The sequence below is a fragment of the Phyllostomus hastatus genome, unplaced genomic scaffold, assembly GCF_019186645.2.
Source record: "Phyllostomus hastatus isolate PE091 unplaced genomic scaffold, TTU_PhHast_1.1 phas_contig_210, whole genome shotgun sequence".
Lineage (NCBI taxonomy): Eukaryota > Metazoa > Chordata > Mammalia > Chiroptera > Phyllostomidae > Phyllostomus > Phyllostomus hastatus.
Window position 1 is genome coordinate 8,293,219 of NW_025333737.1, and position 18,611 is coordinate 8,311,829.

Sequence of the window (18,611 nt, forward strand, 5' to 3'; positions counted from 1 at the left end):
TGCTTAAACTAACCCCCTAATGGTAACAAGGGGCCGCATTCCACCATTGAAACTGGAAAAGACTGGCATGGCTTAGAGATAAACGAGCAGAGGCACCTTTAGTAGAAATGATACAGTAGTATTTATTTGGAGAGTGATGGATATGTCCCCGTGTTATTTAGTCATACTAGAGAGCCAACCAAGTTTGAATAATGAAGGTGTAGATGAGTCTTCTTCCTCACTGACAAGCTGTCTGAATAAGGAGCCAGGATGCGCCGGGTCATCTGCTCGGGAGAGTGCCGGGGGGACAACCTGCCATTGCATGAAGAGGAAAGTGCCTTAGAGTCCACCCAGATCCTCCTGCCTGCCCACACCCTCTGCTCCACTCGGAGTGCACACTGCACACAGCAGATCTGAGAAGCACGGATAGCTCTAGTTCAGGGGGTTTGAAAAGGACATGGGGACAGCTAAACTTTGAAGATGAGAACTATTGTAGGAAAAGGGTAAATACAGACCTCCTTTCCATGATTTGTTTTTCTACTATGGACAGAATTTAAAAGGTCAGTGATTTGAAGTACGAATTTAGAATTGTGGTGGAAAGGTATTGTACAGGCCAGTGCTTATGGAGTGGATGGTTTGTGCAAGAATTTTTTTTTACTACCATCTCCCAAGTTTTAAAACCTGAGGTTTGACAAGGATTTTGGATCTTAATGGGTTTGATGGCAGGGAATATGGAAAGGATTCGTTGCTAATATTTTGTATAGCAATAAAGCAAATGACTAAATGCTGTAAGAAGCCAGCATTTGAGCTCTCAAACACACATGTATACAACACAATGCAGAAATACCCCGGATCCTCCTGCAGGCTTAATGGATGGCAGCCTATTGAAACAAAACGTGTATTAACAAGAAACTGTAAAACTTGAGAAAGCAAATTTCCTTTTATTTACCACCCAAGTAAAAGAAATGGAAGATGAAACCTTCACTGAAACAAATCAGTTTTTTTCCACATAAGTATAACGACAGTACTGGGTTAGCAGTCTACCCTTTTTTCCTACAGAAACTAAGGAATAACCTCCATCATACTTGCATATTTTCTACAGCCTTGGCAGCCTGAGATCCATATCTGTTATGAGGCTACTTGATAAGTAAATGGACATCTTTTAAACCTATCAGCTCAAGCTAGTAAAACCTGTACTTCTACGTTGCGCCGCCATTAAAAACAGCATTAGTGCATTTTGTCCTTCAGTTCTTTATCGATTCTTTAAAGGGGAGCCAACTGGGTGGTGTTTGGTGGGAGATGGGACAGGATTAAAAGGGATGAACCTCTTGGTTACTGCACTAACCTGGGCTTTTGATTCAATGCTTCTGCTGGTGGATTTGGCCTTTCGAGTGCTTGTCATGCTCAGTGGAAGAAGCCCAAACCTCCAAGACAAGACAAAGGAGTTTCAGTAGCATGAACAGGAAGCCGGGGGCCCAACAAAAGCTTCGCAGAACCATTACCTGATCTGACTTGATGCCAGTGGCAGTATGTTATGGGGTTCTTGGGAGTTGAATGTACTGCTCCTGGGGGTGAACTGATTCTCTGTCCCGGTGACCAGTCCAAAGAGAACCTGACACACGAGAAACGTACAAAACATGCTGGGTTTTTACTGTCCAGTTAAAAGATGATTGTTTCTGTTAATAATCAGTCATTGCTTTCTGTTTCTAACTGTCCTTTTGGGGAAGGTTTTTTTCAGTGTGTTAATGCTTCAAAATTACTGTTACCACTGCACCAGTCAGAATCTCGGAGTCACATGGCTCTTTTATTCCTCCGAGTCCTTGGAAAAACCTGAATAATACTTATCTACAACTAAAGGTGTCAGATGACAGTTGCCTCAGCACCGGATTTTACCTAATCCTCTTCCAGTCTTTATAACTGAACTCAGCTACCTGTGTCTTTCCCTGCTCCCAGCACTGCCCCCAGGAGCACTAGCACTAGAGCCTGTTCATTATTGTGACTTGACTCACGGAAGTGCGCTGCACCAGGCGATTCAGGTTGCTGTTGAGGTGGGGTGTGAAAACATCCAGGTCAAATGGGTCAATGAGTGCTTCCAAATAGTCAGTCACTTTCTCGGTTCTGAAGAAAAGACATGAGGATGATGATGATTCTTCACGTTTTTTAGGACAAACACCCATCTTCTGAGATTTGAGTGCTGTAGAAATCCTGGAACTGGATTTATTCTCCTTAATTACTGGCTTAGTACCACTAGTCACTGATCATTGTGCTTAAGTAATCCTCAGAGTTTTAAGCCGACTGTGATGTCTTAAGTCGGGTCCATTCTTTCCCCATGTTTTTAGGGAGGGCACTCGAGAGGCTCAAATTATACCCAGCAGTTGGTAGGCTGACTCACAAGAAAGAGGAATGAGAGTCCACTTACTACACTGGAGCATGGAATTTATCCAGCAGGTGGTCATTATTTATCTTGCAGGTAATATGAGCACTTACTATTTAAAACAAACAGGACTGACGTGTAATAAGGCTCTTAGGTGGCTCCCCAGGAAAGGGGCTGTTTGCATTTGGAAGAGGCTGTTTTGGGAGAGTGGTAGGAAAGGGTGGGTGAGGATACCTGGAGTCCTGTTTGCTGCGACCACTTTTCACCTCTTCACCCTTGGCTGCCAGAACAATGTTGAGATAACGCAGATCATAAAGCAGCTGCAGTGCCCGATTCTGGGTCATTGGAAATGCACCTTCTTTCTGCAAATGAATTCCCCGTCCCCACCCATTAAGGGAGATGACTGTATGAGCATAATAAATAGCTTCCTGTTTTGGTTGAGTTACAGCTTATTTCAGAAGCAGAAGCTTTTTATACCCGTATGGCCAGTTGAATCTCAGCAACACAACAGGTTAGAAACTTGGTCTGAAAACGAAAAACCCCAACAACCAGGAGGAGACCCCCCAGCCCTGACAAAAAGGTTTTGGGTGCTGGAGATGGTCGTTTTAAAGGCAGCGTGAGGAAGCTCTGGAGAAAAGACTTCCCTGAATTCTTTCCGGAGTCGGGAGGTGGTTCTGTCCTAAAAACATTACTAAAGAGGAGCGCACAGCAAGGGCAGAATGCTTCATAGCCAGTGAGCCGGGAGCAGAGGGTTGGGAGACCGAAACTCCTTTAAAAACATGCCTTGTGTGCCACAGGTTGTGCTTTGGAATCCTTCCAACCCTTCCAGGTGCCCCAAGTATTTAACGTGACCACATTTAACCCCAATGTTAATGGTTTGCTCTAAGCCCCGTCAGCGTGGGGCAGTGGGCCTTGGTTACTCTGAGGCTTTCTTCCTCCTGAGGTACTGGATGGCCTTTTCATGAAGACCTGCCTGACCCCTGAGAGTGGGTGTAATTAAACTCACAGCGTTGGAAGCCACCTAAATAGACTGGGCTCAGTGACCCTTAACCCTGGATGTGCACTGCCCAAACCCAAGGAAAGTGAAGGGAAGGTTTTATTTCAGTTTTTAATGGAGAAAACTTAAAACACCTACCTTCATCTGGTTTTCTCCAGAGAGTTTCTCATAGGCAGCTACTACTTGAACCATACAGCTTTTCAGCATCTCTTGCAGCGTCACCTTGGGCAGGGCATGGCCTCCAACCCGATTAATTTCCTGGCACAAGCTGAACAGGAAGGACTGTACATACCAGGATGGCTAAAGGAACAAAGGAGTGTCGAGTCGCCAACATGCACCAATTAAATGGGACTCGGTAAAGACGGGTGTATTTATCTTGGCTTATATGCCAAGACCTTGACCTCTCCAATCAACCCCTCTTACAGACCAGTTAACAGATAAGTGTGACATTTGCTGTCATTCCCTTGGTGGCCTGGGGTTGACCTGGCTGGTGGCACTGTTTGATGTTGCTATGTTCACTTTAGTGTAAGTGGTTCTCTAACTAGCCCAGGGCCCATGCTGCAAAAGGAAAGAATCATTAACCGACTCCTCGAACAGTCTATTTACTTGGCCCTACATCCACTTTGCCTTCCCCCGCAACCCCTCACCAGCAGAAAGTTATAAATACTCCTTGCAGCTCTTCCTTAGAAGCTGTCAGTTAATGATTTTCTAAAATCTTTTTTCCTTTCCCCAGAGCAGGTGGGGCACTGGCTTACCTGGATAGGGAGTCTGATCTTGGATGTGATGCTGCTGCCAGACTCCGCTTCCTCCTGAATTTCTAGTTCATCCCAGCTGGTAGCCATGGCCAGGACTGAGCCAGCATCATCTAAAAGCAGTGCCTGGGCGAAGCCATGAGCCAAAACCTGGTAATAAAAGGCAAATACCCACAGAGGCAACTCAGATCCTGTCAAGTTTGTCTCTAACTACTACAGTAATCTTAAAACCAGCTTCCATGCTTAGGTCACATGTGGGATGGCAAGTGGCAATCATCATGCTTCCTTTGGCAAGTTGCTGACACAGGCAATGAGAATTTTGTTGCTAACTACTCTACAAATAAGACACCAGTAGAGAATATGATATTTAGGTTGAGGTGCAGGAAATATAGACCCCTATCCAGAAAAGAGTGTCTTTCTCATCAGATGGAAGGGAAAAAGTCCAGTGTTTCTGTCTATAAAATTCTGGCTAGAAATGAATGGAAGAGTTTTGACATTTGCTCCATGTGGCAGCAATAAGTGAAAGTAATCACATGAAATAAGAATTGTTATTCCCTTATATTAAAAAATCTTACCAAGGTTGGCAAGACTAGACCATGACAAAAGGGAGACCAAATGAAGAGGACCCAGTGAGCATGGAAAAAACCCGTGCAACATCACTCACCTTCACGACTGCTGAGCTCCAGACCCGGTAGCCCATCACACTCTGCTGCAGGAGGAGTTCCTTAACCTCCTGCCACTGGGCCTGTGTAGGCAGGACTTTCTGTGCTTTTCCCTTCCCCTGTTTTTTCAGAGCCTTAGAATCTCTTGGTGGTTTTTCAGAGCTCCCAGATTTTCCCAAGATGCACTGCTTCAGGTGAGGACACAGTTCTCCCAGTGACTGGCAGAGTCTTGCCATGAAAAGGGCTGCATGCAGCTTGACCCCGCTGAGGGCATCCTGCTGGCCTTGCACAACTTCTTCGATGCTCTGCAGCTCTGCCCGGATGCAGTCCATGATGTGCTTGATGCAGGCCACCGAGTGAATCCGGAGCATCTCCTGCACAGTTTCAGCATCGGCATACCTGTCAAAGGCACAGCTCTTGGCTTGTATGGGGGAGACCTCCTTGGACAGTGACGAGTCATCAGAGGGAAGGTAAGCAAGGAGATCATCCAATTTAACCTTCAGTTTAGAATCTAGGGCAGCACAGAAGTTCTGGACACAAGGGCTGACAGCTTGAGCTTTCATGGAGAGCCCACTGCTAGCAAACTGATCCCGGTTTGCCACGTTGACCCAGGCAGCATCGGAAGGCAGGTCACTGGGACTCTCGGACCAGAGGAAGAGAGCCATGTTATGCTCAAAGTGGATGTGCTTGTTTGAAGTGGACTTGCCAGTGCTGCTCTCAAGCTCCTGCAGAGCGGAAATGAGGAGCTCTCTGGAGCTAGTGGAGATGGAGTCAAAGCCCTCTTTTGTCAACGTCTAGAAGAGAATGAGAAAAGAGCTCTAATCACAGCTCCTCTCAGGAAGTCTCAAAGCAAGAACACCAAATGGCTATCTATCCCAGCATTCAGAATGTGCTCCTCTAGGCTCAGAAAGAGGACAGGATGTTTGCAGAGGACAAAGTCATCCTTGAAGGACATGGACGTGATCCCAACCACCGGACAGAGGCCCGGTCTCCTTTGCAGCACCACATTCTGGATCTCTGTTCATATCCAGGAGAGACGCCTCTGGAAGGTATGCTTTGGGGTTCCCTGGAGTAAGTTATCAGGCAAAGAACACACTTAGGAAGTGATGGGTGTCAACCCAGACAGTCAGAAGATCACACTAAGATTGGCCAAAACAGACAGATGGACCACATGACTGACCACGTTACCTGTAATCGGTCAAGGAACAGCTGCTGCATCAAATCCTCCCAGAACAAGAATGGCTTCTCCAGAAGCCGCCGGCATACCACATCCCAGCTGTGACTGGTGGACTCGTTGGTAAGTAATTTCCACACGGCATCCCGGATGCCTGCCAGGCCTTTCATGCTCTTCACGAACATAAGGAGGTTGGTGATTCCGTTTTTAATGTCTTCATTGCACCTGCAACAAAAATCATTTTCCTTGGCCTCATTAGATTCATGGACCCACACCTTTATTGAGAAAAGAGCAGGTCTCCATTTGAAAACCTCTTATGTGGGTCCCAACACATAAATCTACTCACCTCAGAGCAGTTAAAAACATGTATAAACACAGCATTTCTAGCTGCATTGGAAGGGAGAGCCTGTAGTCCGTTCACCAGGCCCACCCTTGCTTCCCTGAGTTATCCAGAAATCCCCATAGAATGGCCTCAAAATCCAATGCACTAAATAAGAGCCTAGGAGTGGCAGAACTCATGTTACATAAGAGAATTTAAAATCCTCTATATAGGGTTTTGAAAGACAAATTCCTTTTTGGTTTTCCTACATTGGGGGCTAATCTGCCATGAAGGTAGTGACAGGCGGCTGAGTGAGCAGCTGATATGACCTAGTGGGCAGTGTATACAGTATCATCCTGGAGATCAGGCTTGTCCCCCATTCGTCACTGGCCTTTGTATGGCCACAAACAGGCCTGCCTGGGTGGTACCTGTCAGCCTCAGGAAAGTTCTGGCTACTTACATGTGGATCCATTTCTGCAGCGTGTCTGTCAGGTACTCCTGGCTGATGGGATGTGCAAGAGTCCGGAGAGCTGGCTGGAACTCCACAATGGATGCTGGCAGGTGCTTGAACCAGCTGCAGAGCTTCATCTCTTCTTGTAGAACACCAATGCCCTTTTCTAAAGAGAAGGCCACGTGAGAAGGAATTGGGGCCACCCTTCGAATAGCATATTAAAAATATGGACCAGGCTGGAGCCCTAAAAGAGGGGGGGAAAGCAAGTATGGAGTATGTCCAGGGCCTCTGGCATCAGGGAGCTGGCAGCTTCCCTCCGACTCTGATCATCCAATTGGCTGAGAAGAAGGCAAGGAAAGCGAGGAAAGGAATGGGGAAAAGAGAGAAAGGAGACCTGGGTGTGCACAGTCCTTGACATTTGCAAAGTAGAACTTAAGTTGTCAAAAAACAGGTGATGTTTCCCTCTCCTCACCATCTTCCTACCTCCCCTGAAGATCTACGGGAAGACTCGATGACCACCCGTCTTGCTTAGTGAGTGAGTTGTTGTAGCTCTTCAGAGGTGACCTCTCCAAGAAGGGCACAAGTCACGCTGTGCGACTCTGGGAGGCCCACTCATGGTATTCTGTGTGCAAGCACCCTCTGGAGTTTGAATGGGTCCTTCTGAGGTCCCTTGCCCTTGTCTCCCAATGCCACACATGATGAAGTAACCAATGACCACCTTTCAGAGGAGGGAAAATGTACTAAGTGTAAGTACCCGGAGGGAGACCAAGGCCTAAGGAAATGGTACCCTAGTTGAAAGGTAAAGTAAGCCGGGAGTGAGACTATAACACACATCTCTGAAAATGACCACATGGCTGTCACCACATTCCACTTGTTTCTCTCCTATCTTCAGCTCTCTCCTCCATCTGACTTATGAGTTCTAGAGTTTGCTGAGACACAGTCCTCTGTCATCCTCTTTTCTTACTGATGATGTAACCTATCCCTGTGGCTTTAAACAACAGCCATATGCAGAGTGCCACTGATGTGTGTCTCCAGCCAGAGGTCCAGCTCTGTTCTGGACCCACAATCACCTGCCCACTCACATTCCTATTCCAAGGTGTCAGTCATCCCCAGTGCAGTACTTTAAAGAGTGAACTCGTCATCTGACACCTCCTTTCCACCCCTGCACAGTCAATCCATCACCAAATCATCTCCTGAACAGATGATTGAGTTGCCTAATTAGCTCCATTCTCTACTTCCCCATCATCTGTCACCTGGGTCACAATGACAGCCTCTAAGTAAGCTCTTAGCATCTACTCCAACCCCATGGGGATCCACTGCCATATAAAAGCCAATTGCATTTAATTCCAAGTGGGAGAAATCCTACCAAATAAAACTACAAGATGCATGGGAACGTATGCTGAAAGGTCCTAGAAGGCTCTCCACTGTCTTCTGGATAAAGTCCAAGGTGCCCAGCATGGCCCACATAGCTCTGTATTACCCGGTCACATCTGATAGCCTGGCCACATCTCTTCTCATGCTGTTCTTCCCGGCATCACTCAACACCCCTTAAACTGACCTGCTCTCTTTCAGTTCCTCAAATATCCTAATATTCTCTGGGCCTCTGTACATTCTCTTCCCTTTGCTTGGAACTCTCTTCCTTGCCTTCTTCACCTAAGTCTTACTCAACTGTTAGGTTTCAGTTTAAATATCATTTCTTCAGTGAAAATAACATTGGTGAGGTCCTTCCATTCAGTGCTCCCAGGCCAACCTGTACTTCACCTTTAGGGTAATGGCCAATGCTGATGTTAAACAGGTATGTGTATATTTGAGTTCAAGGTCTGCCTCTACCACAAGACTGTAACTTCTATGAAGGTGCAGTCCATATTTGTCCAGTTCACTACTGCATCCCCAGAGCCTAGCATAGTAAGCCGGCAGATGGTAGATGCTCAACAAAAATCAGCTGAATGAACCAGAAAATAAACAAGGTTGGCTAGGAGCTTACCGGTAGGATGCTGGCCTGTGATGGTCTCTAGAGTTGAGAAGAGCAAGCCACATGGCAGGGAGGGATCTGGCAGCAGACCTTCTGGTAAAGTGTAGAAAAGAGCATGAGCTTGGTTCAAAGTGGTGGCCAGCAACTCCACTATTGAGCAAATCTGAGCCTTGATGCCAGCACCTATGAGAAGAAGCCAGCCTTTTACACAATTTCCTTCAGCAAAGTTTAAAATAAAACTGGATGCTTCAGTCTCCCTCAGCTCAGCCTTCTCCATTCCCATGTTTCTGGACCAAATTTTGGAAAGAAGCCACACCCACCATGGTGCGGCTGGTTGAGAAGTTTCTGAATAGCTGCCTTTCTGGCCAACAGGAAGTCCGTCAGGGCTTGGCGAGGAGAACTCTCTTCTAAGAGCATTATAGAGCACAGGGCCTCAGCTACAGCTTGGTCCGACACGGCTTGGCATTTGAGCAGCATCTTGCTTTCATGCAGAATGGTTGACCTAGAATGATGACAAAGGTCACCAGGGAATTTTTTACATCCTTGGAGAAGAGCCATGGTGCATCAGGAAAGAAGACATCCTCCATAAAAAACTGTAGTGATGAAGCGTGGCCCTCACCAGAGATCTCTATGCTGGATCCACTTACCGGAAGTGGCTGGCTGCTGCCACCTGCCGGATGAGTATGGGGAATCGGGAGAGGACAGGGCTGTATCGGGAGCCAGAAGAATCCAACTGGAGCAGGCTGTGCAGGTGGCAGCAGAGCAGGTAGAGCTGTGTGGCGTGGAGATACTGAGAGGCCTCCATCGCGCTCCAGATCTTCTCAGGGATTTCTAAGAGAAGTTTGATCTGGGCAGCCATGCTGTAGAACTTCTGCTGGGATGGCTGTGGCTACAGGCAAAGGCACACACGTCAGAAGAACAAATGGAAACAAGGTCAGTGTTCAGCAGGCCTGGGGAGAAGGGTGGGAGCATTTTAGGATTCAAAGCTTTTATTCAGCCTAATTCAGTGCCATTCAGCTGGGCATCGAAGTGTGGTGCCGTAGAATTGCTGGAGTCAGGAGTGGTATACAATCCTGCTGGCTTTTCCTACCTACTGGTGCACCTCGGCTAAGTCCTATGGAGAGGCAGACTTAATCTGATCATCTCAGAGTCTGATTATCAGTGGTCCTGTGATGTCTCAATAGCATGGAGACCTATGGAACTCCACGGAACCCTTCGAGTGAGCTTTCTCCTTCCCTGTTCAGCCTTCCCACATTTTCTCCTGCTTCTTCAAGTGTATCATGGACTTCCTTGCTGGCTGTCCCTTTTCATCAGCTTTCCACCAAATCTTCACCTGGTTCAGTCCTCCACTCTTCTCAGGCTATCTGTCCTGTCACTTCAGGACTCTCTTCGCTTAAGCACCACTAAGCAGACCACTACTGCCACATCTTTATTCTCAGTCCTCGCCACTCCTCTGAGTCCCAGCCCAGCCTTTTCTGCTGCTGCCTGGTAAATTTCACTACCACTCCATAATCTGTACCTTAAAACTAAATTCATCTCCTTAACAAAAATCTTAGCCATCTCCTCCCTATCTACCCTAACACATACCACCACTCTGCTGCTAAATTCCCAGGAAGCTTTTGTCCTTCTGATAGGTTCTTTAGATAGCTCTACTATTTAAGGTTCTGTTACCCCTTCTGTGATTCTAATGTAGGTCATCATCTCACACTTAGATTCATCCAAAAACATTTCGACTGTGCTGTGGTCATTCACTACTCCCTCTCATCTATCCTTTCTTTTGCTGTCAAATTTACTTTCTTCAAAGGCTACTTAAATATTATCTTTGCTTGGTTCTAAGAGGCTCCTTACTGCTTAGTATCAGCTCAGCCTGGTGGTCAGGGGGTTCCTGTTTTCCATTACACTCTTCCAGGTTTCCATGTGTGGGGTAGAGGGGTGATTTCATCTCCCATGGAACAGCTGGCAGTATGTGGAGACATTTTTGATTATCACAGTGGAGGAGTGGGGGAGTGGGGAGGGTGCTACGGGCATCTAGTGGACGAGGTCAGGAATGTCTTTACACATCGTGCAATGCACAGGACAGCTGCTACCTCAAAGAATGACCCAGCCCCAAATGTCAATAGCACCAAGGTGGAGAAACTCTGCCTTAATCAAACTGATTACCAGTTTTTAATTGTCTTTCAGACCCCATATTTCAGACCCAAATTCCAAGTCTCATCTGTTCTTAAGGCCCCTCTTTACTGAGAAGGACCCAAGTCTGAAGACACTTCCTTCAGAAATCTTATGGTAAATGTGCACAATTATTTTGGGAACCAACCGCATTATCCTAAAATTTTTGTTTTCTACTGTTCTTGTAGATTACTTACATTTTTCCTATCAGCTTTCCATGGATTTAATTCCCCAACTAGATTGTAAGCTCTGTCAGAGCAGGGACTGCGGCCTTCTGTGTCTTTGCGCCTTGAAAAATAAACCTTGGAGCATGACTCAGTTACGGCAAAGGCTGGCCATGTAAGGGCAACATGTACTGCATGCACGGCTTACAGAGGGATGAGGCTGCTCGTCTGAAAAAGTAGCAATTTCTAGCCTTCTATGGTTATATTGTGTGAGCCCAGCCTACTGACCTGAGTTTCTCTGAAACCCAAGCTGTATTAAAAAAGTACAAAATTGTACTTTTGCAATTTCACTTTGCATGAGGCTGTAAGGTTGTTCCCCGAGATTGCTAAGAACAAATTCCTTGTTTACCTTTCTTGCCCTCCAAACCCTTTCACTATGCCATTGTCCCCAAGTCAATGCTCTTTAGGAGCACAAAATGCTGTGGGGGAGAAGAATGCTTGGGACAACATGATTTGAATAGTCTTAGTTCTCTAAAGTGAAAATGTTCTGCTATCAAAAGGTGATGGCTTGGCCCTGGCTGGTGTGGCTCAAAGGACTGAGCTCCGCCTGCGAATTGAAAAGTCGCCAGTTGGATTCCCAGTCAGGGCACACATCTGTCTGGGTTGCTGGGTTGCGGGCCAGGTCTTCAATGGGGGGTTTGTGAGAGGCAACCGGTGGCTGAATCTCTCACATATCACTTCTCTCCCTCCCTTCTCCTCTCTCTAAAAATAAATAAATAAAATACATATTTTTAAAAGGTGATGGCTTGACGCTGGTATGATCCTCCAACAACGGGTGGAATAGCTATTTGGCGTTGTGGACGTTATTCTTGGGAATGGGTGGAGGTGGAGGAAGACTGGGATGAGGAATGAAAGACTGGGGGGCTGGGGTCACGGTGTCAAAGGAGAAATCTGTTCTAAGAATAACGCCAGGAAATGTTATATAGGCAACGAACTGAGATGTCAGGCGAGGGAGACCCCTGGCGTTTTCCTCTAACGTCGGACGTGAAAGCCCAGGGAACCCAAGAGTGAGGTGAGGGAATCAAGGCCCGGAAGTCAGGGATGGCTCCTGAAGAAAGGGTCGAATGATTTGGGGGACGGATCAGCAGCCAGGTGAAAGACCGCGGTGCGCGTCCCCTAGGCAGAAGAGCTGCATTTGGCAGTTTCCCCCCAAATGCAGGTGAGGAAGCGGTGGGGGCGGGAAGAACCTGCGGTGGGGGCGGGAAGAACCTGCGGGAATGGCAGGGTTGTGGGGCGGGGCTCAGGGGTTCAGGACTGACCTGCGGGTCTCGCGGCGGCCGGGTCGTAGCCGAGCCCCCTTGGCGGAGACGGGCGCAGTACTGGTCGGTGGCCTGCACGGCGTCCACCAGCCCCTCCGCGCAGCGGCGCATCTGACCGATGGTGTCGGCCGCCTCGATCAGATCGCGGTACCGCTCGCCTACCATCTGCCGTAGCTCCTCTTTCTTGTGCTCAATCTCGGCCCGGACCTGGCGCTCCAGCCCTCGGATCTCTTCTGTTCCGTGGGTCTCGAAAAGCGCCGTGGGGTCGCGCAGATCCAGCCGCTTCAGCGCGGAGGAGGTGGCGGTAGCCGCCATGGTGGCCCGTCAGCCACCCTGCAGGTCACTTCCGTCCTGCGGCCCCGCCGCGGGGATGCCATCTTGGTTAGGGGCGGAAGTAGTTCCGCCCCGCTGCTAGCCTGGCTTGCTCCCTGCGGACGCTGGACAGCTGACCCCTGGCGCGGTATTTTAAAATAGGGAGACCATGTGGTTAAATTAGATCGCTAAGGCGATCTAATAGTCTGCCGGGCCAGACTCCCGGGCATCTGAAGCTCTTCCCCGCGCAGGTGGAGCCTTTCCTTGTGGGAATTAATTATCGTAATCAAGCTCCCGCCGGCTGATTGTAAATACTCTACAGGTTGCTCGTGGCCCTTCCTAGACCAATCAGAACCCCGGACAGTGGAATTGCCGCTGCTACGAGGGGATGACACTTTCGATAGGTTCCCTTACCTTCGGAATTCTGCAGCCGCCGAAAGTCGCTGGCTGACCGCTGAGCTGGACTGCGGCTGGGATTCAACTCGAATACGAGCTACCTGCGGGCACGTGACATGCAGCCTTCTGTGGCGTCTTTGTTATTCTTTATTTTCAGTGGTCCTTAGGCGAATGCAATGCCAGGAAACGAGAAGTTTGGATCCATTTTTGTTCATTGGAAAGAGTAATTTCACAATTGTTCTGAATCAGAACGGAGCGCTGGGCAGGCTGCGCTCCACAACGGGTGTGTGCGCGTTCGTTTCGCAGGCTTTTCTCCGAATGATTAGTACTCTGGGTTAGTTCACTGGGGGTTTTGTTTGAATTTCAAACCAGTGGTTTGGCAGTGAAAATGTTTTCCCTGATACAGCTTGTATTGGCACCAGTCCAGGGAGGAGAGAGGAAAGACCGCAATCCTAAAAAAACAACTGAGAGGTGAGGGTGGTGAGGGTGGGGGTGACGCCTTACCCGAACTCAATAGTAAAATTTGGATATCGTGGCCTGTTTCTTCTAGGTTTTTACAAGACACTTTATTTAACAACAAAAAAAATTGATTGAAGTTTTTATACTCATACTAATGTAGAGAGAGTAGTATAATGTACCCACCGTCGAGGTATTATAACTCCGGCTATTTATATTGCTTATAATATATTTATATTGCTTATAATATATTTATATGTTATATTGCTTATTTATATTGCTGTCCACTTCCTTTCTCTCCCACCACTTCCATAGTTTTGATGCAAATCGCAGACATCAAAGAATTTCAGACTGTATACAAGCCATTTATAATATTCTCGGTTAGCTCACAATAACCCTGCAATATAGGGAGTATTCTCACTTTACAAATGGATAACCTGGGACCCTGAGAGACAAGCGGACTTACTCAGTAATACTATAATTTTCAAAGCATGTTCACAAAATGACCTGATCTACACATCGGCTCTGCAAGGCAGGTAGGGATAATTATTCTATGCGTGACATAGAATATGCCACAGAAAGCTTATTTATACCTGCCAAGTCACTTAGCTAATGAGAGACAGAATCAGCACTTGGACCTAGAATTATGAATTCCTGGCTCTTTACTTTTCTAGTCTGTCTCACAACTTACCACAAACTTAACAAACACTCCCCAGTGGTGGGTCTGCAATTTCCTGTGACTGTTGTCCTGGTAGGGGACACTTGTCTATTTTTGGCTCCCCAGCATCTGCAGAATCTCTTTTCTGCTCTTGGGAAGTTGACTCTGTGTGGCAAGACCTTTTCCCCTTGGCTACTATTATTGGCCAATCAGACAGAACCACCTAGGACTTTAAACGGAGAGCTAGGGATGTCAAGAAGCAGGGACAGTGGGGATTTCGTGGGTGGCAGATATACCTGTAGCATCCATTCTCTGAGGCAGCAGGAAATTGGAAGCAGCTGCAGGGCCCAGCTGCCAGGGCTGGGGGGTAGCTATGTGTGACCACAATGATACCCTCACCAGAATTGCCCAGCAGCATGCTTTGCCTGAGTTCTGAATGGGTTTAGCTTCCTTTTGTTCCTGTCTGTCCCCTGAGCCTGATTCCCTAGATTTCCCAGAGAGTCTATGAGCTATCTAATACCTTACTGACAAATTTCATTTCTTTGAACAATTGGGTTGGTTGCTTGCCCTAGAGACTTTAAATTCATACATACTCCCTGAGTTTCCAGCTCTATGAGAGTTTGCCTGATGTCTCTGTAACAGCCAGAGGCAGGAATGTTGACACATTGGTTAGGGTGTGGGGACCTACGGGTCTTTTAAGGTGGCTTGCACTTGTGCACATGCCTGTCATTGCAGGTGTGTAGAGAAGAGGCAGGCTTGCCAGCTGATGTCTACCCTGTGGGGCATGTTCTGAAGGTAGTGCTTTCCCTAACCTTCCTCTCTGCTTCCCCAGCCAAGTTCACCTGACCGCCCTGTAGATGCCACTGTTGCTCTTCTGCCTGCAGTACCCAGCACACAATAGGCTGTTACTAAACCTTCTTGCCTGGGCACTGGAAGAGCTCTGGGAGCTGGAGGGGAGACGTGTCTTTGACTTTACTCTCTTGTTTCCTTTCTAATTTTCCCTACACAGAGTCAGCAGCCCCTTCCTCTTTGGCCTTCTGTTTTCTCTCCTTATGAAAACCAGGTCTGGGCAAAGAGCTCAGCGTCAGTGCCTGACTGAGTGCTGGACTGGGGACAGAGGGGCAGAGATGAGAATTAAGGTCTCCTTTCCTCAGGGTGGCATGTGAGTAAATGGCCCCTCCTAGTTTTATAGCCATGACTTTGTTTTGGTTTGGGGATAAATGTGTGTGTGTAGTGTGGTGACTCTTGAGGTCATGTTTTCTTTTCATCTTAAATCTTTAAGGGTAGAATTTTAAAAGTACAATGTTAAGTCAAAGAGATTATATTTAGATCATCCTGGGTCCCTGAAATCAAACCTAGGCATTTTGCCATTATAATAGCTGTAAGTTTGAGCAATACTGAGACACTTTGCATATATTATCTTTAACTCTTTGCAATAATCTTCAATTATGCTGCAATAATCTTGCAGCATAGGTGGCCTGATAGCCATTTGATCGGTAAAACAAGGTTTAGCAGGAACAAGCAACCTGTCTAGATGGTCAACGGCCAAGCCTGTCTTTGGACCCCGATGAGTCTGACTCTCAACATCCTTGATCTTTCTACCTTGTCACCTTACTGGCTTCGATGAAAACTTTGGAACATTAAGAGACAGATGGGCCAACAATTCTGAGCAACGTTCAGATGCTACCCACACTGCTTTTTACCCTTTGCTTAAAGGGGGTTCTCTGCAACTGCACGGCAGTTTGGGGACTCAAGCTGGAGCGGCTCCCTGACCTGGAGGCAGATGGTCCATGGGGTGGCCATGCCTGATGGCTGAGTGTCTGCACATTGGAGGGCTGTCTTTCAAAAGTGGGAACATATTCTGACATTTTTACTTCCTCTAGGCCCACTGGAACTCTCATTTCATTATGAACACTGAGGGGGCAGGCTTCTTACTTTTTAATAGGAATATAGAAGCCAAGCCAGCATAGTGCCTAAAATAGAAGGGTTTCCCACGGGTTTTTGTAGCCACCACATGTGCTCTACCTGTATGTGATGTGCGGTCTAGCATCTGGGGGAGGGCCCCCTGGGCCTTGGTTCCCAAACTGAGCAATTCTATAAATATTTGCCAAGTGAGTGAATGCTGACATGCATGCAGCTGCTCAAAGGATGCTTCAGTAAAGGCGAAAGGGTCTTTTGCCACCAATGGTCTGGGAACTGAAATACTCAATACAGTAAGACAATTCTCGGTCACACCACACTCATTTCAGTGCCTGGTTTCATGGAAGGCTGCGGCATTTTGGGCACGTCACTGTTTGACGTGGAGAGTGATGGCGATGCTGGAGGGAGGGCTGCGTTCTCACAGAGTAAGGACGGCATGGGGACCGGGCACATGGGAGAAGAGACAACCCGTGGAAAGGCAAAATTATCCAGGAACATTAAAATGAGAAATTGAACTCTGCAAAGCTAGAAGAAATGGAAAGGGAGAAAACAAGAAATCAGTCAGCAAATGACCAGAGAGTGAAGAAAAGAAAGGGACATCTGACCTGGTGAAGGACAGGCTGTGTCAACAAAGGAGTGCCAGGGGCCTGAGGGAAGGCTGAACTCCACATTGCTGCCTGGTGGGATTCAGACATTTGGTGTTTGCTCTTGGCTGAGATGCCAATGAGATAAAGTGAGCTAATGCAGTCGTCTTGACATCTTATCTTTATGGCAATGTTTATCAGCCTGTGTCCACTGGAGGTGACATTTGTAGTAGAAGGGGTGGTTATTTGACTTCACTGTTTGCAGATACCTGAGCCTCTGCCCTCAACAAATAGCCAGGCTGGCATCAGAGCTGATGAAGGGGACCTGGACGTCTGGGCTCCACACCTTCTCAACACCTTGACCGAACAGGTGATGGCGAAGCTCACGTTCCAAACTTCATGTCCTTGCCTAGTGTGAGTCCTTACTGTGTTAACTAGCTCAATGCTAGGGAGGACACAAAAGATATTTCATTAAGAGTCAGTGATTCAGTGCCCAGTTCTCACTTCTTTTAAGTCTCCTCTGTTGCCTTTTTCCCTCCCTACCCTTCTACCCTAGCTGATGAGCCTTTCTCATGTAAATGGAGAAAACAGAAGTAGTCAGGCAGGAATGTCCTCATTTCAAATCTGCTGTATCTATCAAGGTGCCTGAACACAGGCTCACACCTGCTAACTTCTCTCTTATTGAGAGAACACAGTGTTCCTGGTCTGGTAACCTCTCCACCTGACCTCTGGATCTCACCCCTCCCACCTCTCAATGACCTTATTTCCTTCTCCATCATTTTCTCCCTCTTGGCTGCATCATTCCCATTACTAATATTTTCTAGTGTAAAAATGCTCCTTTGTCTATGTTTCCTTCCAGACCCTGCCCATGTCTCCTTTCCAAATCACAATGAAATGTCGTGGCCTTTTGCTGTCTCCACAAGTCACCTCCCCTTGTCTTCCTCAACTCCATCCATTAGGGCTTCTTGCACCACCACTCTGTCCATTGAAAGGCTCCCTCTGCATCTTGCCAGTTTCAGTAGTGACTTCTCAATTTCTGGACCTTTCCACTGTGTCAGCATCGCTGACCTGTCCCTCACTGACCCTGTTTCTCTGGACTCCTGTGACAGGTTCCATGTTCTCTCACCTGACTAGGCTCTTCTTCTCCGTTACATTTGCCTGTTCTTCCTTTGCTTGACCTCTCGCTGTTGCATGGGCCCAGGCTCAAGCCTTAGCCCTGGTCTGTTCTTAGTCTACACTCCCTGTCCATCCTGCCCTGCAGCTTAAGAGTTACTGGGTGTGGGGGCGGGGGCTCCACCTGCAGGGCCCCCTCAGCCACCATGGATAACAATAAGTCTACCAAGACATGATCTGCTTGGGGAGGAAAGGTGGCCGATCTCTCAAAGGAGAAGGGCCAGGAGCCTCTTCCTCAATGGCCTTTTATTGGGTTCATTTGCACAGGAATACAGATAAAGCTCATTAATCATTGTCAGGCAGTAAGGATCAAACAACAGATAACAAAGAACTCTGAGGGCCTATTTTGAGTCAGGGTCAGATAGCTAAAGAGCTATAAAACTTTGAGGAACAAACTTACTTCTTGCTTGGACCCTTATCATTTAATTGAGAGCATTCTAAACAAAGCAGGTTCCACAGGATTTTATATATTCTTCCTTAGGCCTGATCACCCAGGGAACCGGCCCTCTCCAGCACAGGGTTGCACCACCCTCTGTCATTGTTTCAGGCTTAGGTGGAGCAAGGGAAGTAAGGCAGCCAGGAGATTAGGAGATTTCTCGCAGACAATGAGGACTCAGGCTTTGTCAAAGCCAAAGGGCAAGGGTCCATCACCCCCTTTTGCTGTAGCCCCCAGAGGTCCTTCCTTGGGGGTCTCCCACATGATCGTGCCTGCCTTAGGTTGTTCCCCCCTTGGGGAATTTTATCCATCATTGGCTAACCGGCCAAGCACTGGGGGCCAGTTAG

The 18,611-nt window shown here is 47.5% G+C and overlaps 1 protein-coding gene across 1 annotated transcript; it reads right to left on the reverse strand.

Annotated features, from left to right (window-relative positions):
* Positions 1–97: 97 nt before the first annotated feature.
* Positions 98–12,706, reverse strand: COG1 (component of oligomeric golgi complex 1). The gene is made up of 14 exons (XM_045837427.1): positions 12,330–12,706; positions 9,328–9,569; positions 9,001–9,182; positions 8,693–8,863; positions 6,718–6,874; positions 5,953–6,163; positions 4,767–5,558; positions 4,106–4,252; positions 3,489–3,650; positions 2,588–2,715; positions 1,989–2,097; positions 1,482–1,591; positions 1,325–1,403; positions 98–291 (listed from the first exon to the last, which is right to left on the reverse strand). The coding sequence occupies exons 1-14, from the start codon at positions 12,642–12,644 to the stop codon at positions 154–156; spliced, it is 2,943 nt and encodes a 980-aa protein (XP_045693383.1). The 5' UTR covers positions 12,645–12,706; the 3' UTR covers positions 98–153.
* Between the last annotated feature and the right edge of the window lie 5,905 nt (positions 12,707–18,611).